This window comes from Pogona vitticeps, chromosome 3 (genome assembly GCF_051106095.1).
Source record: "Pogona vitticeps strain Pit_001003342236 chromosome 3, PviZW2.1, whole genome shotgun sequence".
NCBI classification, from domain to species: Eukaryota; Metazoa; Chordata; class Lepidosauria; order Squamata; family Agamidae; genus Pogona; species Pogona vitticeps.
This window is the reverse complement of record NC_135785.1, coordinates 175,501,255-175,528,949: the sequence shown is the minus strand read 5'-3', so window position 1 is coordinate 175,528,949 and position 27,695 is coordinate 175,501,255. Positions and strand designations below refer to the sequence as shown.

General features: G+C 40.7%; 1 protein-coding gene across 4 annotated transcripts in view; it reads left to right on the top strand.

The window, feature by feature from the left end:
* HERC2 (HECT and RLD domain containing E3 ubiquitin protein ligase 2) overlaps window positions 1–27,695 on the top strand; it is a 129,662-nt gene that overhangs the window by 10,047 nt on the left and 91,920 nt on the right. For 3 of the 4 annotated variants that reach the window (XM_072994437.2, XM_072994439.2, XM_072994436.2), the window contains exons 3-12: window positions 8,371–8,485; window positions 9,718–9,855; window positions 17,100–17,319; window positions 17,688–17,788; window positions 18,626–18,782; window positions 19,273–19,383; window positions 20,513–20,684; window positions 21,948–22,121; window positions 24,333–24,521; window positions 25,472–25,623. In XM_072994437.2, coding sequence (XP_072850538.2) covers window positions 8,371–8,485; window positions 9,718–9,855; window positions 17,100–17,319; window positions 17,688–17,788; window positions 18,626–18,782; window positions 19,273–19,383; window positions 20,513–20,684; window positions 21,948–22,121; window positions 24,333–24,521; window positions 25,472–25,623 — 1,529 coding nt within the window. The remainder of the gene's footprint in view (window positions 1–8,370; window positions 8,486–9,717; window positions 9,856–17,099; window positions 17,320–17,687; window positions 17,789–18,625; window positions 18,783–19,272; window positions 19,384–20,512; window positions 20,685–21,947; window positions 22,122–24,332; window positions 24,522–25,471; window positions 25,624–27,695) is intronic. The other variant, XM_072994438.2, reaches the window with a different exon arrangement.

Genomic DNA, 27,695 nt, shown 5'->3' with positions numbered 1-27,695 from the left:
TTCAACTAAAGACAAGATGCTTATCTGTGTATAGATCCATACAAAACACACACAAACAGAGGGATGACAATTTGTCATTCTGTGTTATCAAGTTTCTCCCAGCTTAGGGCCAAGTCCAAAAGGTCCTTTAAGTAACAGCTGTGTGCTAATCTTACAATCTCAAGACCGTGTTTTCCTTTATTAAGTTGATAATACATTTCATAGTTGATCATCTTCTTTACCTGCTGCCTTTATCTTTTCCCAACATTATTGTCTTTTCCAATAAGTCGTCTTTCCACAATGGGCCTAAAAGTACGATTGCTTCATTTGGTCATTTTTTTTTGTTCTTCCGGGAGTGAAGGTTGATTTGAACTAGCCCTCAGATTTGTCATTCTTGCAGTCCATGCTGTCCATTAAATTTTGCCCCGGCACTACCTCCAACATGACACGATACTCTTGGGATTTCTTTTTCATTTTCCCCCCAAACAGTTGGATGCTAGGGCTAGTTTAAGTTTGCTTGTTTATTATAGGAGCTCTTCTAATCTGATGCTTCCATAGATATTAGCATCATATGTTTCTAACTTGTTCTTCAAGCTTCAGCTTCAACACCTATGTGGCAGATGTGTTTTGGGCTTTGGGGAGATCTTTTTTCCTGTTCACATTGTAGTGCTAGTTATTCATCTGCACCCTCATCTTCAGTCTTTTTAATGGTGAGAAGGCAAAAGTTTTTTCAATTTTAGGTATGGGGAGAAAGGTGGCATAAAAATCAAACAAATACCTGAGAGATTGATGTTCCCTAGTAGCAATATTGTTACAGGTATTAAAGAGTGTTCAAACTTTCTGGCCTGTGAAGCTAGTTATTTGGTCCCTTTGAGTCTTCAGAATGTTAACCAAAATGCCTCATCTTCCTTATTCTCTTCCTCTCTTGCTGTCTCTCTCTCTTGCTTGATTGCTCAGCTGTGAAGCTTTTCCTAAGGGCGGTTGGTCACTTTTGTTCAGAGTTTAATCATTTTGGTAGTAGGTAGGCTATGGCAGGGATGTGGTGCTGCTGCAGGTTAAATCGCAGGAGCCTCTGTGCTGTAAGGTCTGTAGACCTCCAGCTGTAAGATCGAATCTACGCGACAGAGTGAGCACCTGTCGCTTGTCCCAACTCCTGCCAATCTAGCGGTTCGAAAGCATGCAAATGCGACTACATAGTTACCACCTCGGTGGGAAGGTAACAGTGCTCTGTTTCTAAGTGGCATTGGCCATGTGACCACGGAAGATTGTCTTCAGATAAATGCTGGCTCTATGGCTTGGAAACGGGGATGAGCACCGCCCCCTAGAGTTGAACATGACTGGACAAAAATTGTCAAGAGGAACCTTTACCTTTACCTTTAGGCTATGGCAGAAAGTGAGGAGGAATTAAAGAATGTCTTACTGAGGGTGAAAGAGGAGAGCACAAAAAATTGTCTGAAACTCAACATAAAAAAAAACTAAGATCATGGCCACTGGTCCCACATCTCCTGGCAAATAGAAGGGGAAGATATGGAGGCAGTGACAGATTTTACTTTCTTGGGCTCCATGATCACTGCAGATGGTGACAGCAGCCACGAAATTAAAAGACGCCTGCTTCTTGGGAGGAAAGTGATGACAAAACTAGACAACATCTTAAAAAGCAGAGACCTCACCTTGCTGACAAAGGTCCGCATTGTCGAAGCTGTGGTTTTTCCAGTAGCGATGTATGGAAGTGAGAGCTGGATCATAAAGAAAGCTGACCGCCGAAGAATTGATGCTTTTGAATTGTGGTGCTGGAGGAGACTCTTGAGAGTCCCCTGGACCGCAAGGAGATCAAACCTATCTATTCTAAAGGAAATCAAGCCTGAGTGCTCATTGGAAGGACAGATCCTGAAGCTGAGGCTCCAATACTTTGGCTATCTCATAAGAAGAGAAGACTCTCTGGAAAAGACCCTGATGTTGGGAAAGTGTGAAGGCAAGAAGAGAAGGGGATGACAGAGGATGAGATGGATGGACAGTGTCATCGAAGCTACCAACATGAATTTGACACAACTCCAGGAGGCACTGGAAGACAGGAGGGCCTGGCGTGCTCTGATCCATGGGGTCACAAAGAGTCAGACACAACTTAATGACTAAACAACAAAAATGAGTAATGACAATTTGCTGCTTCTTAAACGCTATAATGACTAACAGAAACTGTTGTTGTTTTTTCAAAAATTAATCTACCAAGATCTTCATAATATTTGTGTGGTTAATATGCCCAAGTCACGAAGAGTTGGACACGACTTAATGACTAAACAGCAACAACAGGGCTGTGGCAACAAAACACTCTTCCGGAGTCTGTCCATAGCCTTGGGGGGGAAAAAATCTGACACAGAATTTTGAGGCTTGTTTTCACAAGGGGACTTATTTTTAAAACAATTCTGCAGTTGACAGGGCAAGAAGCAAGTAGAGCAGATTCATGTTATATGGTTGCATGACAAATAGTGTGGAAAACCTGCATCTCATCTGTTATAGTTCACATGACAATATAGAATGCTCTGTCTATGAGGGAGAAAAGATTCCCACATACAGAATGCACACACAGAATTATCAAATTAGGAAGAATGTTGGGCTACAACCCTTTGTGCTGACTTTGCACTTTCCTTTATAAATGGAACGTATTATTTTGTATGTAGGGCATTTCAGATACAGGGATCCCTACCTGAAGACTGACGAGGTACAGTTGAGATAAAGGTTTACCATCTCATTTGCAGCTTGTGAAGAGTAGGCTTAGCTGCTGCTACATCTTCTGTAACACATTTATTTTTAAATTCTTCATGTTGCTGAGGATAGTGGAATGCAGATGATCCCTGTGACGTACAGATTGACAGCTCTAGTTTCTAAATTTAACTTATTCTGTGAAGGCTGATATTTAAACTACACAGTTTGAAATTTCACACATTGTATGAAGAAGGAAACAAAAACTAAAATGGGGTAATATGGGATAAAATGGGAGCTGAACTCTTTATGCCACTATCAGTAAAAGAAGTGTAGTTTAGATAAGATGTCTGGTCCTAGAATCAGATGTTAGAATGGTGATGACTGATACGTATTCTTATAGAAGTCTGCTGGTTCTGGTCCTTAATGTTGAAAGCAAACATTTAAATACTAACTTGCCTAATAATCTTAATTAAGCAGGAATTTATTTATTTATTTATTTATTTATTTATTTATTTATTTATTTATTTAACTTATATGTCTCCAACTCTACCCAAAGGTCTCTGGGCAGCTTACAACAATTAAAATACAATTAAAATACAATAAAAAGATAAAACAATTAAAATACAATTCAAATAGATATTCTAAAATTGCCATCAGGACCCACAGTTGATATTATTTCAATTAAAAGCCTTCTGGAACAGGAAGGTTTTGACCTGGCACCAAAATGTCATCAGCATCGGTGCCAGACAAATCTCAGTCCAGAGGGCATTCCATAGTCTGGGGGCAGCTGTTGAAAATACCCTTTGTCTACAAGCCATACCTCTTACATCCTTGAGGGGTGGCTCTTTCAAAAGGGCTCCCTGGCTAGATCTTAACTGCCGGGTAGGCTCATATGGAAGGAGGTGGCCCTTCAGGTATCCAGGGCCCAAGCCGTTTAGGGCTTTACAGTAGTACCTCGCAAGACGAATTTAATTCGTTCCGCGGGTAGTGTCATCTTGCAAAAAATTCGTCTTGCGAAACATGTTTTCCCATAGGAATGCATTGAAATCTAATTAATGCGTTCCTATGGGCAAAAAAAGTCAGAACAAAGTCACATTTGGTTTAGAAAGGGTTTATTAAATGCTCTTTAAAGGCATAAATACTGTACGGATGATTTTAAAAATTTCAATAAAAAACTTAAACTTTTTAAAGATCATAGAAAAACATTTAAAATCAGCAAATATGAGGCAGGAACATCTGCCCTTCACTGAAACTGAACAGAATCAGTCACTATTTATTTATTTATTTATTGTTTTTATATGCCACCCATCTAGACATGGTCTACTCTGGGCGGCTCACAACATACAAATAGAATCAATTTAAAATATACACAATTTACATAGATAAAACAGAGAAATATAAAATCAAAGAACACTAACAGTCCTTGGGTTGTGAAAAACTCTTCAGAAAGTGCATTTTCAAGGCATGTAAACCTACAGAAATTTTTTACATTTCACATTTTAAAGTAAACAAGTGAGGCTGAAGTCTCTAAACCACTAGGACTAGTGTTTTAAGTCAGGAAACTGGAGGCAGACAGAACTGTCTCCACATCACAGCAGCAGTCTTTTATGTTCCCAGAGCTGCAGAGGGTCTCTCTGGCGATGGCCTGAATGATGGTCAACTGGGAGAAGGCCTTAAGCCTTGGCCTCAAGCCTTCTAAGAGGACGAGGAGTAAGAAGGCGACTGGACACTGCTGGTAGAAGCAGTAGGTTCCTCTTCCTGTCTCGGCCTCTTTGTGAGGAACCTCTTCATGGTCAGCTGCTTTTACCACCTTTTCAGCATCCCTCTGAAAGGGGACATGAGACCCATGTGTCAAACATGTTAGCAAGGTCATGTGCCAGAGCCTTGTCCAGGTGGTACCGCTGTGCTTGAATCTGCACGTTTTACTACTGTTCTAAGAGCTCCTTCAGTTTAGTGGTGGACAGCTGTTCCTCGCCTGGCTCTTCTTCCTCTTCCAAAGAGGCCTGCTGCTCTGTAGCCTCTGCCTGCAGCTCGACCAGCTCCTGGTCGTGGCCCTCCACCAGTTCACAGATGTCCTCCTCTGTGACCTTGAGGCCAATGGTCCTCCCCAAGGCAACAATGTCCTCCATCCCTGTTGACTCTGGTGCAGGCACAGAAACATCAGAGTCACTTGTTGCCACACAGTCTGGCCACAGGTTGCACCAAGCAGAATTAAGATTTCTCTGGCTGATCCCGTCCCAGGCTATGGTGATCAACTTCAAGCAGCTGACAGTGTCAAAGTGTCCCTCCAGAAATCACGCAGGGTGAGGTTGGTGCAATTGGTCACCTCGAAGCAGCGCCTGAAAAGCTCCTTGGTGTACCGTTTCTTGAAATTCGCAATCACCTGCTGATCCATTGGCTGGAGTACCGGGGTGGTGTTAGGCGGCAGGAACATGATTTTAATGAACTTGAACTCCTCTAACAAGTCTTCTTCAAGGCCTGGAGGGTGAGCAGGAGCATTGTCCATCAGGAGTAGGGCCTTCAGCAGCAGGTCGTTGTGCAGCAGGTACTGCTTGACAGCAGGGCCAAAAGCCAGATTGACCCAGTCTACAAACAGGATGCATGTGACCCAAGCCCTAGCGTTGGATCGCCCCAACACACCCAGCTGGTCTTTGTTGACCTTGTGCTTCTTGAAAGCCTGTGGGTTCTCCGAGTGGTACACCAGCAAGGCCTTTATCTTCAGGTCCCCACTGGCGTTGGCACAGAAGAGGAAGGTCAGACGGTCCTTCATGGGCTTGTGGCCAGGCAGCTTACTCTCCTCTTGAGTGAGGAAGATCCTTTTGGGCATCCTCTTCCAAAACAGCCCGGTCCCGTCACAGTTGAAGACCTGCTGTGGAAGGTAGCCCTGTGTTGTCACGACCTCCAGGAACTCCATGGCAAAGTCCTCAGCTGCGGGAACATCAGAACTGGCAGCCTCTCCATGCCTGACCACGCTGTGGATTCCAGATCTGGTTTTGAAGCATTCAAACCAGCCTCTGCTTGCCTTGAAGTCTTCTGGCTTGGCTGAGGTTGCTGCACGAGGTCTGCGTACAAGGCCTTGGCCTTCTCGCAAATGGCAGCTTCAGTCACGGTGTCCCCTGCATGCTGCTTCTCTTGCATCCAGATGAGCAGCAACTTCTCCACCTCCTCCAGAACAGCTGGCTGGTTCTTCATGATCCTGGTGACTCCCTTGGCTACATCTGTTGCAAGGATCTTCTCCCTCGTCTTAAGGATGGTACCGATGGTGGATGAATTCCTCTGATACTCCCTGGTGAGGTCTATCACTCGCATGCCTCCATCGTGCTTTCTGATGATCTTCTTCATCTCTAGAGTAATCTTCTCCTTTGTCATCTTGCTGGCCTCTGCAGAAGCAGCCTTCTTGGGACTCATGTCAGCACAGCTGCTATGTTCACAAAAACAAAAGGCAGTGCTTCACATCCGTTTCACACCTTCCCACACATCTTCCCACCCCTGGCCAAAACTGCCCTGGACAAACAAATGGCATAACACCCCCCCCCAGCATAAGCTAAGCCCCCTACCTTTCCTGTGCAACTTACCAAATAATTAAATAAATAAATTGGCATAACAACCCCCAGCATAAGCTAAGCCATCTACCTTTCCTTTGCAACTTACAAAAAAATTGGCATAACACCGCCCCCCACCAACACAGGAGAACAAATGCAACTTTTTGCTGGCCAAAAAGTTCTGAAAACCTTCAATTTCTCCAAAGACAGGATGCGTCTACACAGACCACACCAACTTCTCCAAAGACACGATGCCTTCACAACACAGACCACACCAAACACAGGATGCGCCCGCAACAGAGACCACAGTTGCTCCTCTCAAAGTCAACCTTGGAACTGCGCATGGAGAAGTGAATCCAGGCTGCATTGGGGAGGCTTTTTAAACCTCCCAGCACAATGCACAATGCATCCTGGGTATTAACGGTTGAGATTTGAACCAAAAAAACCCCAAACACCTGAAAACCGTCATCAGCGTTGGCGCCAGATGAATCTGACTTGGGATGGCGTTCCATAGTCTGGGGGCAGCTGCTGAAAAGTCCCTTTGCCTACAAGCCATCCCTCTTGAGAGAGAGCGCTTTCAAGAGGGCCCTCTGGCTAGATCTTAATTGCCGGGTAGGTTCATATGGAAGGAGGCAGTCCATGGTGACCCTATGAATTAATGACTTTCAGTAGGTCCTGCCATTAATAGCTCTGCTCAGGTACCACAGTCATGAAGCTGTGGATACCTTTCTTGAGTTAATTCATCTGTTGTTGTGTCTTTCTCTTTTCCTGCTGCCTTTAGCTTTTCCTAGCATTATTGCCTTTTCTGTTGAGACTTGTTTTCTCATATGTCCAAAATATGATACCCTCAATCAGTTTAGTCATTTTCATTTCTAGAAAGAATTCAGATTTAATTTGATTGAAATATGAAAGAGAGACAGAGTATCAGGATGTTAAGAAAAATGAATTTACTACACTTAAAAAATTGCCCAACATAATGTGGCCAAAGCAGCTTGTATCCTTCAGGGGTGATAATTTAGCTGTACGTGATGAAGCTCTCTTTTGTTCTGATTCCCAGATCCACTACCTACTGATCAAAAAGAAACCAAAAGAGATCTTTGTTATACATGGTTAAAATATTTCCCCACAGAAGGTTGCAAATTGCTTTGCCTAAATTACATTAGGAAGTTTTTAAAGTGTAAAAGCCATTTTGCTTAACATTCTGAGACTTTGTCTCCCTTTTGCATGTGGATCATATGAATGATTCCAGTTTTTTTTTTTAGTTTTTGACCAAGCACCACATTAGTGTGCTTTAATTTTTGAGATTACAACGCCAGGAATTTTATGAGGTAGGTAGGTATTTCATGTCCCAATATTCTCCTGATAAAGGCCGACAAAAGTGATCTACAACAGACAGATGTATTCATAATAAATTAAAACATTACGATTAAAATATGATTGAACCAAAAGAGTGTTAAAACATAATTAGTTAAAGCCAGTTAAAATAAATTTAAAGTACCAAATAAAAATATGCTGATCTTCCTTGAAGATCTCAAATATATGAAGAGAGACAGTATAGATTATTAATTTATTGGTCCTTTGAATAGCAGCATTGGCTTTGGTTCAAGTTAATTGCACATAGATACATACCATTTAAATCAGCAAGACACTTTAGTCATGATTCTGTCTAATTGTTTCAAGGGAAACTAAGCACAACTGATTTAGTTTGGATTCAGCCCACTGGTTTTAAATTGTAGAGACAAATTATGGAAAATTTCCACTTTCACTGTGAAAGATACTTAATTTTCTAAAGAGTTGGCAAAATGCTTTTATATGTCTGGTTTAAATATTCTGTATTATTTGAATTTAGATAGATAGTTAGTGCTAAATTTGAGTGATATGGATGGACACATACAAGGCATATTGCTAATTGTTAGGTATGTAATTTCACTGCATCACTCTCGTGACTTTTATCAACTGCTCTAAGGCAGGAATCCAGAAAACTACTTTGAGTGTAGCTTTTTAGATCCCATGTTGTATCTCAAATTGTCTAAATTAGTTGTGTGTGTTATGGTTACATTTCTGGTTCTGTCTTGAGGACTGTATAATCACAGCATGCTGTTTATGGTGCTGTACAAAGCAGGTGATCACAACTTTGTTTCCTCTCTAGCTTGCTTTTACGCGGGATGGACTCTGTGGTCTATGGAATGAAATGGTCAAAGATGGTGAAATTGTATATACTGGAGCTGAACTTTCCCAAAGTGGTGAAACATCTCCAAAGAAAGGTAGGTTTCACTGTATGATGAATCTGTGTATTAAAGAAGCATCCTTTAGTTCAACTTTGTGATCCACCCCTTACTGTTGGAAGGTGTGCCAAGCTGAATTTTTCAATTTTAGGCTTTAGTATTCAAAATAAATTACAGCTTGTTTGGCTTTATCCTTTGTGCTTTGATAAATCATTAGATTTCATTGCTTAAGAGTATTTCTGCAAACTAGTCCATCAAAATGTCCTTCTAACAAAAAAACTGGCATTATAATCCTACATGTGTTTAATTGGGATTACTTCCCATTGAAGTCAGAGGGACTAACTTCTAAGTAGATATTTATAGACTGAGAAATAAGGCAGCAGTCTTTTACATAACTATGAATATGCATAATTGAATTTGATGGGAGTTACTTCTAAACAAAATTCACAGGACTGTGCTGTCTTTCTCAAAGGATTATGAAGTGATGAGGAATTAGGAAAAGGTGGTGTGGTATGGATAGATAAACCAGGGGTGCCTTTATGGAGGTGAGAGGACACACAAGACCTTTTAAAATCAAATACTTTCTAGGAAGAATGTCATTATCATTGTGGCACTGGGATAGAACTTATTACATTATTTTAAATTTAGAAGTCAATCGTAATAGCACTTTTCTTCTTCATTAGATTGAGTCTCATTAATTTTTGACTTTTAAAAATGTTATATTTTAAATAAAAACTAAGCTAAATAGCTACTTTTCTCCCCTAATATATTACCTCTCAGGCAGGCAATGACTGCTATTTCGCTCATATGAAAAAAAAAGAAACAGATTTACTGGGAAAGTTTGTGTTAAATAGACACACAAAACATGGTTTAACAATAGTTAACAACCATATTGCGAAATATATAGCCCTCCACATATTGTTGTACTGCAGTTCTGAGCCTTCTTAACACTGGCCATACTGGCTAAGGCAGATAGGAGTTGTAGACTAACAACATCAGGAAGGCCACATGTTCCAAACCTCCTGATTTATATAGGTTTCTGAATAAAAGCAAACGTACTGGCATCCAGTGAAACAGGAGCTCTAGCACCTGTGGCAGCTTGTGCTTCTCCTCCTCCTCCCTCTCTTCCATTGTAATAGTAGTATTAGGGTATATCGGAGGACACAGTATCCTTTTTAGCCCTGACACTGGGAACATTCTGTATGTAGAAAGGATTGTTTTACAAAACAAAAATCGTCTATACAATCATATTTGTGTTTGTAATTCTTCAGATGAAACCACTGATGGTCAGGCTGGATCAAAAAAGGAAGATCAGAATGACAAGGAAAGGAAAGATGAAGACGACACACCATTACCTACCTATAGAGCCAAATCTATTGTTGAGAGCTGGGTTTGGGGCAAACAGCCAGGTAACATCTTTCCAGTTTTTAATCACAGTCATCGTAGTCATAATAGTTGTTGCTGTTACAAATAATAGAGAGTTCAATGTTGTTCAGTTCACAAGGTAACACGTTTCTGTAGTGAAGGTTTCGCACTCTCTGTAGATTTTTTTCCTGAGCCATTAAAATAACTGTTTTCCTCTTAATTCTATAACCCCACTATTTTAGCACACCCACGGAACCCTCCAAGTATGTTTTAATTTGCTCTTTCTTTTTAAAAGCTTGTCTGGCCCATAAAACAAGTGGTTTGTTACAGTTTTTGCCTGAATTAGGACTTAATGAGAAATACAGTATTTATTACATTCAATCTGGCTTTCTACAGCCTGGGACTAGCCAGCAAAAAGGTATCCTTCTATGTCCTCATCGTATGTACACATGAGAGTACTGGATTGAATGAAATAGCTCACTGAAGATCTTAAAACAAAGTTGCCTAGGAGGCTCACTTGGAGAGATATGGTCCTTCAGAGAGCTTGAATCTTGCAGTGAATCTCATATTGGAAAGGAGTGAAGGATTTTTGGAATATGACGTCTTGTGCCTTGCCTTGTACTGCTATCTAAGTGGCGCTGTGAAGATAATTTGCCCCTTTGTTTTAATAGTTTTCTTGCTATTTTATGCACCGCTTTTCTGCAATAAATTATTTCAGGCAAATTCCAGTACCACATGAGTGGAACTTCCTGCTTGCAGTTTCTATCCTCCCCCCCTTGCCAAATCTATTCTGAAGATTTCCCCCAACTTTCCAGGGCCCATTTGGAGGGGGCACAAGGGACTTATTTGGGAAAGTAAGAATTGCTTTCTTGTTCCTCCTTGTTCCACTGATAGAAGCCATTTCATTGGTGGGAGATGTAGGGCTACCATGGTAAGAGGACAGGAAGCCCATGTTAGCATGTATGTTCCATGACTATATAGAACGCAAGTGCTCAGATCTGCAGAATTGAAACTCTAGCCTCCTAATTCCACCTCTGAGTCATAGCAGTAGGATTTACATTAAGTATGATCTCTTTAGCACGGGACTGGACTATGCCAGGGAGCTTAGGGCTAGATTTCTTTTCCCAGTCCCCACTGTGAGTCATATTGGACCTAGAAGTGGTTGCTTTCATTCCTCCCCCATTATAAACATAAGGTACCTGGAGAGTACTTCTGTTTCCCCCCCCCTCCATTTTTGTAGACAAGAAGGGTATTAGGGAACTTCTCAAAAATGAGAGTCACTGTTTCTTTGCACTAGGACATGAGTTGGAATGCAAATAAAAATAAAAATTGTGTGGCATTTTAAACTTGGAAGGGGCATAAGTTGGCCTTGAAGGCCCACAAGATGCTCCGCAGAGGTAACAAGATTAATACCTCTGCTTTAGCTGGATCTAGAGAGTCTGCTTTCTTTTACTCAAAGGAAACTAGCAATTGCTGCCTCCTAGCTGTGGCTGACGGAGGCCCTTGTTAAGAAGGTATCTCCCTGGGAATTGTAACCAGAAACCATCCAGGGAAAGTTAAGCCTTTCTGGAGCAAGGGAGGAAACGGTGGAGACAGCAGTGTCACCCATGAGCTTGTTGGGGATATCGGAGGCTCTCCTTACTCTTCCAGTGGCTAAGGTGTTCGCCTAGGTTGCCTGGCTGATAGCAGTGGTGACTTCAGCATCTGTTCTGTGGAATATTTCCTGGCTAGCTTCTTTCGGGTTTGATTAGTGAGTCAGCACCCTTTTTTGTTTTCTGAGGGAAACTGTTTTCCGTTTTCTCCCATTGGCTCCTTGAAGCAGAGCACTTGACCCTGTTTTTCATTTTTAAACTGATGAGTTCCCCACCCCAGGAAGGGCTAAATAGATTCCATCCTTTTATCTGAAAGGGTTGTGAAGGCATCAGTTTTCTACCCATGTTTTGGGAAACAGGTTGCATCATCATACACTTTCTGGAAAACGATTTTACACCTAAGGTAGAGATGTAGCCAAGATTCTGGGCTAAGATAGACAAAGTGATTTTAAAATGTGGTTGATATTTAAGCTGCACCAGCAGCCGTTAGAATTTAATGTGGCAGTTATGGAGAAAGACCTTGCTAGATTTTAAATTTCTTAACCGTCTTTGGCTCTCAGTTTTACTTCCATATAGTATTAAATGGCAATAAATTTGAGCTAAAACTCTTTAGTACAGTACCTGGATGTGTAGTCAGTACTTGTCTTTATTAATATATAACATGCAGGTTTTGTAGCTAGTATTCTGACTCAGCAACCCATGAAACGTGGGATTTGTGACGACAGAAATGGCTCTTTTAAGGCTAAACGGTACTTTGTAGGGTTGGAATGTAGCTTCTACAAACTGCATTGGGAAATTGCTTCAAAAGCGATGCTCACAGTGCTTAATAGTTTTCAAAGTAGTTCTTCTGAAACATTTTAAACAATTATATAGTGACTACAATTGTATATTTTAAGGCTTCTTTGAAACAAATGTGCCATAAGAGGATAAACTCCTAGTGTAGCCTATTTAAGTTGAAGTCTTTGATATTTGTAGAAGAAACCACTAAAATCTGTGGTTACACGTAAATTGTTTTGAGTGTTGGGGCTTCTGATTGAAAGCTACTTACATATACCGTATTTTTTGCTCCATAAGACGCACTCCCCCCCAAAAAAAGTGGGGGGGAGTCTGTGCGTCTTATGGAGCAAAGGCCACGATTTCACCCCCACTGGCCTCGTGGGGGGGAGCGTCGCAAGGGTCTGAGTGAGCCTTCCAGGACCCTTGCGACGCTCCCCCCCCCCGGGGCCAGCGTGGGTGAAATCGCCACCTCTGGGAGTCTTTTGAGGCTTGGGAAGCTTCAGAAGACTTCCAAAAGGTGGCAATTTCGCCCCCTCTGACCCCTGGGGGGCAGGGTGAGTCTCTAAAGGGTCCTAGGGGGTGTTCCATAAGATGGACCATTCCATAAGGCTCACCAATTTTTAGGAGAACAAAACAAATTATTTTTTCCCTGTTTTCTTCTCCTAAAAAATTGGTGTGTCTTATGGAGAGGTGCGTCTTATGGAGTGAAAAATACGGTACGTACATGCACAACCTCAAAGGCTTAGTTGTGAACAGCACAATTATTCCAGCTAAATTTGAATACCTTTTCTGACATATTTGTTAACAGGTGCAAATTGGCCCATTTTTCTTTGCTCTTTGATTTTTGTTTGCTCAGTGTTTTTATTTAAGTAATGAGTGAGGGAGCTCACAATTTAATAGCTGTTTATTTCTGCTGCATTGAAATTTGGAAATTCAGCACAACATGCATAGCACATAGGAGCTTGTGTTCAGTACTGGTAGTTGCCATGGTTGGACTGGACCATTTTCTTCATTTTGAAAAAGCATATTGGGACTGAATGTTGCTTATCAGCTCTGTTTTGAACTGATGGACTTTAAGCTGGAAGGGCTTTTGAGCTTCAGATCAGTTCAGACCACTTTGACTTGGTTTATTTTTGAAGGCGAATCTCTGTTACACAATCTAATGCTTATAATTTGGCATAAAAGACACGATAATAAACTGTGTGATATCTTTGTAAGTTATGAGATGTCCATTACACTGGACTGGTCTACTTCTTCCTTAGCAGAGTTTTTGCAGGCTTTGCCTGCAAGTGTTCTTCAGACTGTGGCTTGTATTGATCCCAGACTTTTTTCTTTTCTTTTTCTTTTTTTTATTAAAGAAAAGGAAGAATCAGCACACACAGTTGAGGTCTGTCCACAGAAGTTCTTGAGCAATATGCAGCTGCTGTTGGACAAGAATCACTGTTACACAAATGCTAGCCTGCAGTTTGCTGCAATATGCTCTCAGGATTTTGTTCACAAAATAAAAGTTTGGAAGTACTATGGTCACAGTAAAAAATACATTGAGTCTGTTCTGTCATGTATTTGTTACTGAGTTTAATTTTATGGGTGCTTTGAAACACCTGTACTAACAAATATAGTTATGGTTTTTTGTTTGTTTAGTACACCAAATGCAAAGTAAATCTTCCTAATGCAGTTTAGTTTATATTACATGTTGTCATGTCTTGCCTTTCGCATTAATGAGTCTTCTGGAAAATGGAAAGATTCAAGACATTGCAGCAAGAGTATAGTGTGGCCATTAGCAACTCTAAGAGTGTAATCCTGGTTTATTAATTTTTATTTTCTTGTAAAAAGAAAAATTACACATTTGTAAATTACAATTTAAATGTGCTTAGGTTACACTGAAAAGGACGTGGTGGCACTGTGGGCTAAACCGCAGAAGCCTGTGCTGCAGGGTCAGAAGACCAAGCAGGCGTAAGATCGAATCTACGTGACGGAGTGAGCGCCTGTCACTTGTCCCAGCTCCCGCCAACCTAGCAGTTCGAAAGCATGCAAATGCAAGTAGATTAATAGGGACCACCTCGGTGGGAAGGTAACAGCGTTCCGTGTCTAAGTCGCACTGGCCATGTGACCACGGAAGATTGTCTTCAGACAAAACGCTGGCTCTATGGCTTGGATGAGCACCACCCCCTAGAGTTGAACACGACTGGACAAAAATTGTCAAGGGGAACCTTTACCTTTAGGTTACACTGAATTACTTTCACAAGGTAACAAAAATGAGTAGGAGTATCGCACAAATCTTGGGGATGTTGATCAAAGAGAGAAATTGTTTTAGACACTTGACCAGTTATAGAGACATACAAATGAAATGAAGTTCCACATTACATAGTTTGGCCTAGAAACAGTTCTGTACAGTTCTGTTCTGTTTTTTGTAAAGTGAGCTTTCTCAGAATCACACAGCTGTTGTAGACAAGTGCTGTTATAGACAAATGTGGGGATGCTTTAAAATGGATGGTTTCTCCAAGATTATTTGAAATGTTGCTCAGTATTTGTCAGATAGTAAGTGCTTCAGGGTCAAATTATATGATACTTCAGAAATCTGTAATAAAATTTCCTGTCTTCATTTGTTTGAAAAGAAGCTATGCAAATGTCTGAAATGAGGTGGACTCACTGAGCTGAGGACAAGGAGGTCTTTACATTTCCTATTTTTTTCTGATCTAAATCAAAACCATTGTTTGCTCTGTTAGGTGCAAGTGGTATGGAATTTTTAAAAGCCTATGCTTTTCCTAGCAGATGGTTTGATTGGTGTGGGGAAGGCAAAAATAAAGTTTACTCTTCTAATACCATGAACCTAATCTAATCAGACTAAAGTTCATAGTTTCTTTTGAAAGAGATTGTAGATCGTGTTTGTCAAGAGCTAACCATAATGGCTCTGTATATAGTAAGGAAGTATCTGATGAGTGTGTGTGATGTGCCCATGATAAATTGTTTGAATAATAAGGATCTAATAGTTAAGAATCCCCCATGTCTTTAAGAACATTAAAGACATGGGAGCACAAAAGGTATCATACACTTCTCCCTTGAATTGCACAGAAAGGAGCAGCACAGTTTTGGTAATACATGTTTTTTTAAAATAAATGAACAAATATATCAATCAATAAATAAACAAACATTCAGTAAATACGTGCTGCTCTTTGTCTCTAGGAAATGATCTGAGAAGGGTGGGTCTCGGACTTATATAAGCCTTGTTATTGGCAGTGCAGTGGCCCCCAATCTGATGGCAGGGGCCTGGCCGCCCCCTGTCCTGTCATCTAGGCTCCTTGTGGTGGCCATAGAGGGTGCTGGAGCATGCTGGGAAGCTGATGCAGGTTGGGGCGGAGCTGTGTATATATGTGAATCATATATGTGAGCTGTGGTTACATATTTGGGGATATAACAGTTATACACAGATTTTGATCTACATGGGGTCTGGCATCCCTAACCCCAGTGTTGTTGAATGGAGAAGTGCATAGAAGTTATGAACAATTTACATTACAACTATTAAATTTTTTGTCTAGTTAACCTCGTGTTAAAAGATTTACAAGATTAAAGAATTGTAACTGCAGTAATTTCTCTTCTCAGTACCAGAGTTGAATGGAAAGCACATGGTTTTTTCATACATTTCTAGTCACCTGACATTGTATCGGGAAGGGTTGCCAAGTTGTTGAACCATTAGGGGTCTGATACATATATCCAGTTGTTATTACTTATTTATTTATTGAATTTATATCCCACCTTTGTCCCAGTGAAGGAATTCAAGGCAGCAAACAGCTAAAAAATAAATATGTTTAAAATCACAATAAATATTAAAATACAAATAAGTCTGTTGTAAAAATAGTAATTTAAAATGACCGTTTCCACGAAAATAAGACCTAACGTGAAAATAAGCCCTAGTATGATTTTTCAGGATACTCATCATATAAGCCTTATCCCAAAATAAGCCCTAGTTAAGTGAAACCATGCCCTCCATCATTGTGCAGCAACCAGAAAATGACATGATTGTATTTGAATAAATGTATATTGTTTACATGAAAAAATAAATAAAACATCCCCTGAAATTAATCCCTACTGCGTTTTTGGAGCAAAATTTAATATAAGACCCTGTCTTATTTTTGGGGAAACACAGTACTTAAGACAGTTTAAAGTCAACATGATAAAAATATGTTGCATTCCCTACTAAAACCTCCAGGGCATTCACAGAGTTAAAGCTAGTTTAAAAAGAAAAGAGGAAGCTAATCTAGCCTTGTGTGAGAGGGAATTCCATAGACTGGAGCAGCCACTGAAAATGCCGTCCCTCAAGTCCTCACCAAATTAACTTGTGATAGAAACGGAAATGAGAATACCTCAAAAACCAGGAGGATTCAACACTGGGAAGCTTAAAGTCAACCTTTCCTGAATTCCATTTATTCAGACAATGTGCTCTGATTGGGTTTAACAGTTTGAGTTTTTAATTTGTCTAGAAAAAAAAATGCTGCTTAATATTAAAGATATCATATCTGAAGATAAATACCAATTTAAATATGCTGCTCTTGGATAGTCTAAAGATACATGATATAGCTACTTCACTGAACATTAGCAGGCTGGGTCTGGTTCATTTCAGACAGAACATGTCTGTAGTCTTGATGCTTATCACTTGTCATTCCATTCTTTGATGGAAGGAAATTGGGGTACAGATGAAAAAAAAATAGCAACAAAAGATGTGCTCTTCAAGAAACTTCATTTGACATTGTATCTGAAATATGAAAGCTTTTCTGTTCTTTAATAACAGTGTGGGTATATTGTATTTCTATCCTTCATTTTCATGAACTATCAGGCTGGTTTGAGCTGTGTTCCTCTTTTGAATTGTAGTATATGTTGTTTTGAAAGTATGAGATGAATAATATTGCTCTCTTTTGTTCTAGATGTGAATGAGCTGAAAGAGTGCCTTTATGTGCTGGTGAAAGAGCAGCAAACTCTAGCCAAGAAAACTGCCACCACAACACTCTCTGCTTTGAGGCTAAAACAGAGACTTGCTATCTTAGAACGCTATTTTATTGCATTAAATAGGACTGTTCTTCAGGAGAATGTCAAGGTTAAGTGGAAAAGCAGCAATATTCCTCTGCCTGCGGTGGACAAGAAAAGGTACCCGCTCAAAGAATCTTCTCTTTTTTCCTTTGCTTACCACCTTGTACTTTTGCCTTGTGTTTTCCTTTACTCAGAGCTGTGGCAATTTTATTAATGTGTTCTACCTCAATGTGAAACAATATTGGGAGTTAGTAATCTTGATTTAGTATGAAGAGCAATGCTGGAAGCTAAGGTGGCTTAATGTTACACTTACCGGTTTGATGATATAATTCTTTCTGGGCAGCATGCCAGAGATGGCAGTGCATTGTTTGATAGGGTGGGGGGGGGGCAGTTAGATTTTAATTGCTGGGTTTTAATATTTTGAAGAATGTATATTTCTTGAGCTACAAATCATATTTTTCCTCTGTTCAATTTGCTTCCTGCAGTCCCAGACCTGTTGGCAAAGGTGTAGAAGGCCTTGCCCGCGTTGGATCCAGAGCTGCGCTTTCATTTGCATTTGCTTTCCTACGGAGAGCTTGGAGATCAGGTATGGTTAGGTGGGGTTGCATATCTGGATAATTTGGTTGCTCCAAGAACTTGGTCATAGGATTGTATTTTCATTTAAGTATTTTACAATGCAATTTTATGTTTGCTTACTCAGACGTAAGTCACTAGTCTCAGCTAGTGTAGACCCACGGATTCGGTGGAATTTATGTATGTGATGACTTATCCTATCAGTCATTCAATGGGTGCACTCTAACTAGGACCAAGTTAGATGTAGGTAATTGAGCTCTGTGCAGCTTACTCCCAGGTGAGTGTGTATAGTAAATGCAGTGTTAAGATTTATGAACCTAAACTATTCCTAGGGGTCAGGGTACAGTAGTGTAACCCTTCTTAATGATTGCTATGAGTATGTCCTTAGCTCAGCTCTGAAGCTGACAGGCAATGTATCTGTATGGTATTTTCAGACAGGGGGGTTGAAGAGCTACTGCATGGTATGTGTGTTCCTAGTGGGCCATACAAAACATCCTGAGGTTCCTGCCTCATCTCATGTTAAGAGAGCTTGCTGCCCAGCACATTAGTTTAGGTTGAGGACTGCTGTTTGAGAGGTGCAAACCCTAAAGCTTCCACTAAGTTACAGAGCTAATTAACTGATTCTTTGGCTCCTGGCTTTCTCCTGTAAAATGGTTTCAATCGTTTCAATTTATTCCATTCTCTCTTGTCCCATGAAATTCGGTCACTGTTACTCCCATTTTGTAGATGCAGAGTTGTAGCATTGATATGACTCTTCAGTTTGTTGGATGAAATTCCGCTTTTGACGAGACACCCCTCTATAAGTCTCATTGTATTTCCTCAGCATAGCTAATGTGCACACCTTTGTTAGGTGAGGATGCAGATCTCTGCAGTGAGTTGTTACAAGAGTCTCTTGATGCCCTGCGAGCACTACCTGAGGCATCGCTCTTTGATGAAGGAACAGTTTCATCTGTATGGCTGGAAGTTGTGGAGAGAGCAACAAAATTTCTAAGGTCTGTTGTAACTGGGTAAGTTTCTCCTTTGAAATATTGTCTGAACTTGTACATTTTAACGCTTCATGATGAAAAATTGTTTTGAGTATTTCTGGTGCAATATAGTTTTTATTCATGTGCTGTTTTGAAGAACTCTGAAAAATTAGAGTTAAAACATTTCAGCATCACTTTTTAATGTCTTGAAAATGTACAGTGATGAAATTTTGGCATATATCTTTTTCTTTTCATTCTGGACAAATGAATACATTGTACATGGTGTAAATGTGCATCTACATAGGAGAGAAATACTGCTAAATAAATATTAATTTATAAATATTTACAAATAATAATTTGTAAATTTGTAAAATTTGTAAATTTAAAAAATGGAAACTAGAATGGGTCAACAGAGTAGCTCAGTTGTGCATTAAAATGTTTTGATACAGAGATGCTATAGTTAATACAGTGTGATTTTCTTTCATGTATTAGGATGTTAATTAAAAAATAATAATACCTACTTTTAAATTAGGGACATCCATGGAGCTCCAGGTTCAAAAGGCTCAGGGAACATTCCACTGCAAGACCAACACTTGGCACTGGCTATATTGCTGGAACTAGCTGTCCAGAGAGGCACGCTAAGGTAGGCAGTGAAAGGCAGAATCTGTTTACTGTGGTGAATCCCAGACTTGGTTCCCCACACAGGATTCTTGATCACACTGGGCTAGAACCTCTGGGAACTGAGGTCATCAAACATCTGGGGACCCAGATTTGGGAACCGCTGGTTTACAGTGATATGATGAACACTTCAGTTTTTATTACCTCATAGTTAAAACTTGTGTGTGTGTTTATTTATATGTGTGGTTTTCTTGTCACAAGGTGGGCATGACCCCACTGTGGCCATGGAATTAACCCTGGATAGCAAGGGCCTGTGGTGGACCTTTCTGGTGGTTGAAGAGAGATGGCAAAGTGAGATGAGCCTAACCACCCACCTCATTTGAAGAGGCCTGGATCAAGTGCAGGGAGGCTGTGATTCCTATCAGGCTAGGCTGCACAGAGTGCTGCAAGACTTTCCCATTGTCCAGCACTTAGGCAGACCAAGGAGGAGGCTGTGGAGCTTGGGGTAGCACAGAGGCCTTCTAGACTCCTGGAGCATTGAACCAGGATTTATATAGGGAAAAGGAAGAAGGGAGGGGCTGCAGGAACTTCAGGTAGACATAAGATGAGAACGTCATTCCTAACCAGGGAGAGAAACAATACCCAGTGGCTTGGAAGGACTAGGGAAATGTCAGCTTACTACAGGATGCAGCATTGGAGTGCCCAGCCGAGGGCTTAGCTAAGATCAGCAAGGTGACCCCAAGTAGGAAACAAGGCTGTATCAGGCTAGTATGTTAAGCAGTTTGGGTTGGACCAGTGTAGACTGACGTAGGCTTTATTCATCAGGGCTCCTGAAGAAGAACGAGGATAAGGTCTCACAGAAGATGAGCTAGACAGAAGGGATTATGAAGAGCCACTAAGAGCATTACAGGAGTAGGAAGTGGTGCCTAACACCAACCCTGGTTTTTGTTTGTTTTTTGGTCAACCTGAATGGAGGGGGAAGCAGCATCAGCTGCTGGAGCTGCCACAAAATCCTATAAACCAGTAACGGGACTCCAGCTTCATGAAATAGTAGTGGACCTTCTACCTGGGGGCACCTGTGAAAGTTTCAAATGAAAAGTAATCATGTAAGGTTTCTTTCATAGCAGATTTGATAATTTAATTTTTTTCCCCAGCCAAATGTTGTCTGCTATTATGCTGTTACTTCAGCTATGGGACAGTGGCACACGAGAAACAGATAACGAGCGATCAGCACAGGGAACCAGTGCCCCCCTCCTTCCTCTTCTGCAGAGATTTCAGAATATAATTTGTAACAAAGAGATGAACAATACAGAAGAAGAACTGCAAGTACGTGCTCTTTAAGATTAATTCATTTAACCAGTGGACTGAAGTTGCCCTTTTCTTCTTATCGAGCCCTGTGCTACCCCACCTGATCTTTCCTACTGCCCAGCCATTGGGTGGAGAAGAAGATATTGCTGTTTCTCATTGTTAATAGAAGCTGGGAATAACAGTCTCTATTGTTTTGTCCAGAGGTGAAGCCTTTTCTCTCCCTACGAAGTGCAAAGATTGCTCATACAGATTAGTCTCATTATCAAGAAGAAAACAGCAAGGAGAAAATCATCTGAAACTTTCCTCCCTTGCCAAATCCATTGATCTTTGCATCTAGATAGAGGGATTTTTATTTTGCCATCCCTGTATACTATTTATATATGCATGAAGCCATCATCTGGCTCTTAATGCCTCCCTTAGAGCCAGAAAGGGTATCCATCTTTTATTTAGGTGGTGGTGCTTGTTTTGGTGTTTCATTGATGTTAACTAGACATGTGGATGGAAAAAAAAACCCAAAACACTGAATCACAATATTTATATGAAATCACTGATTCATCGAATATTTGTCCCTTCGTATTCGTCAATTCTGGAGACCCCGATGAATAAGAAGTGATTAATATGTACCCATTTTTATTTGTCCCCATAGGCAGAAAGGGAAGACTAGGCTGCCAGAATGGAAGTTTCCGTTTGGGCAGCCTAGCCTACCCTCTCTGCCAGTGGTGTTCCCTTTCAGACTATGGGCCCCTCTGAGCAGCTGTTTGGGAGGCCTTCTCTGCTGTCCTAAGGGAAGCTGCAGTTGCTGTCTTTGCAAAGAGTGGCCCAATGCCCCTTAGAGCAGGCTCCATGGGCTGTCAAGAAAGAAAGAAAGAAAGAGAGAGAGAGAGAGAGAGAGAGAGAGAGAGAGAGAGAGAGAGAGAGAGAAAGAGAAAGAGAGAAAGAACAGACAATCATATTCCCTTAAAAATCATTTGTGACTTAGGAGACCAAAGAAGATTCAACAGGCAGAAATGAAAGCTGAAAATACTTGTGTAACTATTTCTGTAGACCACAGATGGTCATTCTTTTTACAGTTTTAGTTGTACTAATCTCTGCCTCCACAATGCATACATCATATTTTTACAGCAAACTTTTTTACTTTTTGGATATCACTTGTTGGAAACATAGAATAGCTATGGAATATGTAATCACAATTCTAATTTGATACTAATTATGAAATAACCCTTAAAACATGGCATGGTCTGATTGAACATAGTTTTTAAATGCTCTTCATTTTTGTTTCAGATGCTGTCCTACCCACTGAGTCCAAATGAAAATTTCCTGCACTATTTGATATTGCCACAAGACAATGAGCTAGCAATTGATTTAAGGCAAACAGCAGTTGTGATTATGGCTCATTTGGACCGCTTAGCTACTCCTTGTATGCCTCCACAGTGCAGCTCTCCAACATCACATAAAGTAAGTTGTACATGCTGTGTATTCTTGAAGGCTTTCACAGCTGGGATCTGATGATTGTTGTGGGTTTTCCAGGCTGTTTGGCCATGTTCTTAAGGTTTTTCTTCCTAACGTTTTGCCAGTCTCTGTGGCCGGCATCTTCAGAGGACAGGAGTCAGAACTCTGTGCTGTGTTGCAATTTGTTGAATAGTAGAGTATTTATAGCTGTGGATTCAGATTTTGTCCTTTTCAGGAGACTGGGTAATTATGGTGATCAGTGTGTTTTTTGTTGTGGGTGTATTGCTGTGATAAGGGGGAGAGATGATCTCTCACTGTGATTGATGGGTATTGTTAGCTGGTCTTTTGTGTGCAGTGATCACAGTCCTTGTGGCTGGGTAGAGTTCGTTGACCTTCTGCAGGCTGTATTTTTCAGTGCTGGGAGCCAGGCTTTGTTAAGTTTTAAACTGTCTTCTTTTTTTCTTGAAGCTGTGCTGGTGTTTGTGGATTTCAGTGGCTTCCCTGTGCAGTCTAACATAATGATTGCTGGTGTTGTCCAGTAATTCAGTATTTTGAAATAGAATTTCATGTCTAGCTTGTTTTAGGGCATGTTCAGCTACTGCCAATTTTTCCGGTTGTTTTAATCTGCAGTGTCTCTTATGTTCTTTGATTCTGGTCTGGATGCTGCATTTTGTGGTTCCAATATATACCTGACCACAACTGCAAGGTATCCGGTATACTCCTGCAGTGGTGAGGGGGGTCCCTTTTATCCTTTGTTGACCCTAGCATTTGTATTTTTGTGGTGGGCTTGAATAGTGTTTGTAGGTTGTGTTTTTCAAAAGTTTCCCCATGCGATCCGTGACCCCTTTGATGTATGGCAGAAATACTTTATTTGTGGGTGGCTGTTTTTCTTCTTCAGTTTGGTGTTGTTTTCTTGGTTTGATGGCTCTTGTGATTTCATTCTTGGAGTAGCCATTTGCCTGTAGGGCCCAATTCAGATGGTTGAGTTTGGTGCTGGGAAACTGAGCTTCACAGTTCCGATTTGTACGGTCTACCAGTGTTTTGATTATACCTCTTTTTTGTTGTGGGTGGTGGTTTGAGTTATTGTGTAGGTGCCGGTCTGAATTGGGTGGGTTTTCTGTAGACCTTGTGTCCCAAAAGGAGGTGAGTTTTGTGTTAGACCATGACATCTAAGAAAGGGAATTGGCCCTCTGTTTATTTTTCCATGGTGAATTGTATATTTGGGTGGATGCTGTTGAGATGGTTCAGAAATTCTTCCAGTTTTTCTTCACCGAGGTTCCAGATTGCGAAGGTGTCATCCACATATCAGAACCAGACTGTGGGTGCGAAGGGTGCTGAAGCCAGGGGCTGTTTTTCAAAATGTTCCATTAGAAGTTTGCTATAAGTGGGCTGAGGGGGTTGTCTTGTAAAAGCTTTATGTCGATAAAAGTAATTGCCAAATTAAAGGAAAAATTATTGAGCTCTAAAGAGATGATTTAGGTATACACATAGAGCTTCCCAGTGGAATTTTTAACATCAGACAATAGGCTCATGTGCCACTTCAGAGACTATTTGTCATACAATGTCAATTCCTTGTTCTACAAGTTATCATGCTGCATTTGAAGCTATTTTTGAGATCCTCCTGACTTTCTGAAAAACCATGAGGGAAAAAAGGGTGAGGTATTATAGCAGAGAAGAAGACTTGAGAGTGCTGGAGTATAAACGAAAGTTGGTCCTGCTACCTTTTTTGAGGCTTCTCATTATTATTGGATAAAATCAACAAATATTAAAAAGTCACTTCTATTATTCAACTGATACTCTCAAGCTTTTGAACATGTACACCAATGCTTGGGAGAACAGTCTAGTATTGACAGATTTATTTAGACCTGCTCTCAGTTACCATGGACATCTGTCACTCCAAATCACTTTGACTTTTGTAGCTATTTGTAGAACTCTTCTGAGATATGTTTAGGCTGTATAAATCTGGAGCTAATTGTTGAGCTAATGTAATCGTTCATAAAAATTCCCAGTGCAATCTAAAGATATAATGGTTGAGATCCTGTTGTTTAATTTAATGTCACGCTAGAATAGGTCCATTGAATCAATGTAGATTTAGTTAAATGAATTCCTGCATAATTTCCATTGATTCAAATGAGCCTAACTGCAACTTGCTATGCTAAGCAAAAGGAATTTGCCCATTACTGGTTGAGTTCTTAACATCGATGAACTATTTTTCAGGGTTCCTTGCAAGAAGTCATAGCCTGGGGGTTAATTGGATGGAAATACTATGCCAATGTGAGTGGTCCAGTTCAGTGTGAAGGACTTGCCAACCTTGGAGTGACACAGATTGCTTGTGCAGAAAAGCGCTTTTTAATCCTATCTAGAAATGGACGTGTTTACACACAAGCATACAATAGTGACACACTGGTAAGTGGATTCTACTGACTTTCTTGTTCTCTCCCTACAGGTATTAAAAGTAATGTTTGTTTTAAAGAGAGATGGTGGGAATCATGACGGGAAAATTAATACATCTGTTTTAAAATGATCTTTGTAATAAATTTAAGAAATGGCCTTTTGTAAAGTTCATTTTGGCCAGTTGAGATGTCTTCATTCCTTATTTCGTTAGAAAAACTCAAATAATCATGACTTGAGAGAAATGATCACACATCTCTCAATTTTTTTTACCTTTAAAAGCAGCAGGGGTATGGGTGCCTGGCTCTTTAGTTTGAATGCGGTTTGAGGAGAGAATTAGCCCTTCCTGTTACTCTGCTTCAGTGATTGGTGATACTCTTTCCTCCTAACAAGATCTTGCCCTTTCTCATGAAAGGCAGAAGAACAAAATGCTGTTACTATTTCGTTATTAGTGGCTAAGATCAGATTTATATGGTAGAAGAAGCATGAGTGGAGAATGTTGTTTTTCAACCCTTCTGTAGTGCTATAGTGCAAACTATGGCCTTGGTAGCCAGATGGGTGGCATAACTAACTAACTAACTAACTAACTAACTAACTAACTAACTAACTAACTAACTAACTAACTAACTAACTAACTAACTAACTAACTAACTAACTAACTAACTAACTAACTAACTAACTAGTTTTGCTAACTTTTCAGTCTTAAAAATAGTAATTAGGAGATCTGATTATGGGGTTCCCATGTTGCATGTAGTTTGAACCTTTAGACTTCAGGGTCTTTTAAAAAATATGAGTGAAAAACAATTAGCTCCTGGAACTTTCCACATTGCTATTTTCATTGAAGCTGTCTTTCCCACCCCAGCATCACCCATATTTTTTGTACTGCCATTTGGAATGCTCATCTGTTCCCCTCCCATCTTTCTGCAAAGCCTATAACGTTATAACTGTGTGTATTTAACTTACAGGGACCACAGCTGGTGCAGAGCCTTGCTTCTAGAAACATTGTCAAGATTGCAGCACATTCAGATGGCCACCACTACCTTGCCCTGGCAGCAACTGGAGAAGTTTTCTCTTGGGGTTGTGGAGATGGCGGGCGACTAGGCCATGGGGATACGGTGTAAGTATTTTTGAAGACCGGATAGACAGTGTTTTTTAAAAGCATTTCAGGTGCATATTTTAGAATTGCAAGAAATAGTTCATTTTCTGAAAGCATCAAGTGCAGTGTAGCATCCACTGGGGGAAAAATTGAAAGATTGTTTGCCCCATGCTTAATTTGCACAGTGAAATCCAGTAAGATGGGATGCTATCTTCTGGATCTGCTATGAATTCTTCTTTTCAATTATGCTCAGTTTGTTTTGTTACTTTTGTGGCCCTTCCTAGACTCGTAAATTGGCAGTTGCTTCCTTTTGGTTCTGACAGTCTACTGTAAACTTAGTAGGACATCTTTTTGCAGCATACTTGAGTAATTTAATATCTGTCAAGCTTCTATTTATTTGGCTTAATACAAAAGAAAAGATGCATTAGTCTAGGCAATAGCTGGCCAGAACATGTGCACATACATATGTGATTGAATAAATGATGTGAAGGAAATGGGCTGATTATACTGTATCTTGACTTGATTAATAAGTCAAGGTATAGATCAGCATTTTGTCTATGTGCTCCTTTCTGACACAGCCCCCTCCCTCCTCCATTTGTTATGCAGAGTATCCAGGACCTCTTAATTAACCAGTTTCTTGTTGTATGTGAATTTGAAAACTCTCGGGATGGGGTAGCTGGCTGCAACGCGGATCCAAGTGGCGGCGGCGGCAGGGTGGGAGGGGTCCGGATGCCTTTCAAGCATCCTGGGCTTGGATCCGCGTTGCGGCCGGCTACCCCATCTATGGGAGCTTTGAAGCTCCTGCCGCTCAGCTGGGGGAAAATGCCAAAGGCCCCATTTTTGATCAGCTGGTCGGCGGTTCCAAAATGGCTGCCCCGCTGTGTTGCCTCGCTTTAGAGGCACCGGAAATGGCTGCCCCTATGGAGGAACATCGCAGAACGGTGAGTTTATCCCCCATAGGAACGCATTAAACGAAGTTTAATGCGTTCCTATGGGTTTTTCCGTTCCGTTTAGCGATGTTTCCACATAGCGACGATTAATCTGGAACGGATTAACCTTGCTATGCGGGGCACCACTGTATATAATTCAAGTCAAATAATTCTGTGTGCTGAGACTCATAGGCGTAAATCTAATTGGTAGTATCAGCTAGAATAGACCCACTGGCCAAATTCTTGTTGCTTAGTGTAGTAAATTGCACTAGAGTATATTCATTGACTCAATGAGAATTTGATCTATCAACTCCTCCATAAATTCAGTTGATTCAAATGGGACTACTCTGACTGTTACATACTTTAGCATACGAAGTTGTACTTGGAGTACAAAAGTTCAGTTTAAATCAATGGAACTTATAGGGGAATCAACTCATTAAATCTCCATTGATTCAGTGAGCCTACTCTAGTGTGATTTACTGCATTAAGCAACAGGATTTTAGCTATTGAATCAAGTGCAAGTTGACATTCAGGTAAATCCCATCAATTTATTGTGTCTATTTTAATTAACTGCAAGTAGATTTAGCCCATTGTTTCCCTGCTTGAGCATAATGGTAAAAATGTTAAATGATTATTCTTGGCTCATATATACACCAAAGAAAGGATTGATATATACAGTGGTGCCTCGCTTAACGAGCGCCTCGCTGAGCGATGAAATCACTTAACGAGGCGCTCTGGGCCATCGCTGGAGCATTCGTTCAGCGATGGCCCCTATGGCGATTTTTCACTTTGCGATATTCGCTAAGCGATTCGCTTAGCGAATATCGCATAACGAAGCGGGGGAGAACAGCTGATCGGCGGTTCCCAAATGGCCGCTGGAAGGTCCGCGCCGCATTTTCGCGCCCTGCCCTCGCTTACCGAGGGTGCGAAAATGGCGGCACTATGGAAGAACCTCGCACAGCGGTGAGTTTTCAAGCCATAGGAACGCATTGAACGAAGCCTCTATGGCTTTTTTATTTCCGCACAGCGATGTTTCGCTATAGCGAAGGTTAATCCGGAACGGATTAACCTCGCTATGCGAGGCACCACTGTATTTTATTTGAGCAATGTATAGTAAGTTGAAGCAGCCTGATTTTTCATTGTGTACTGTTCATTGTATATTAT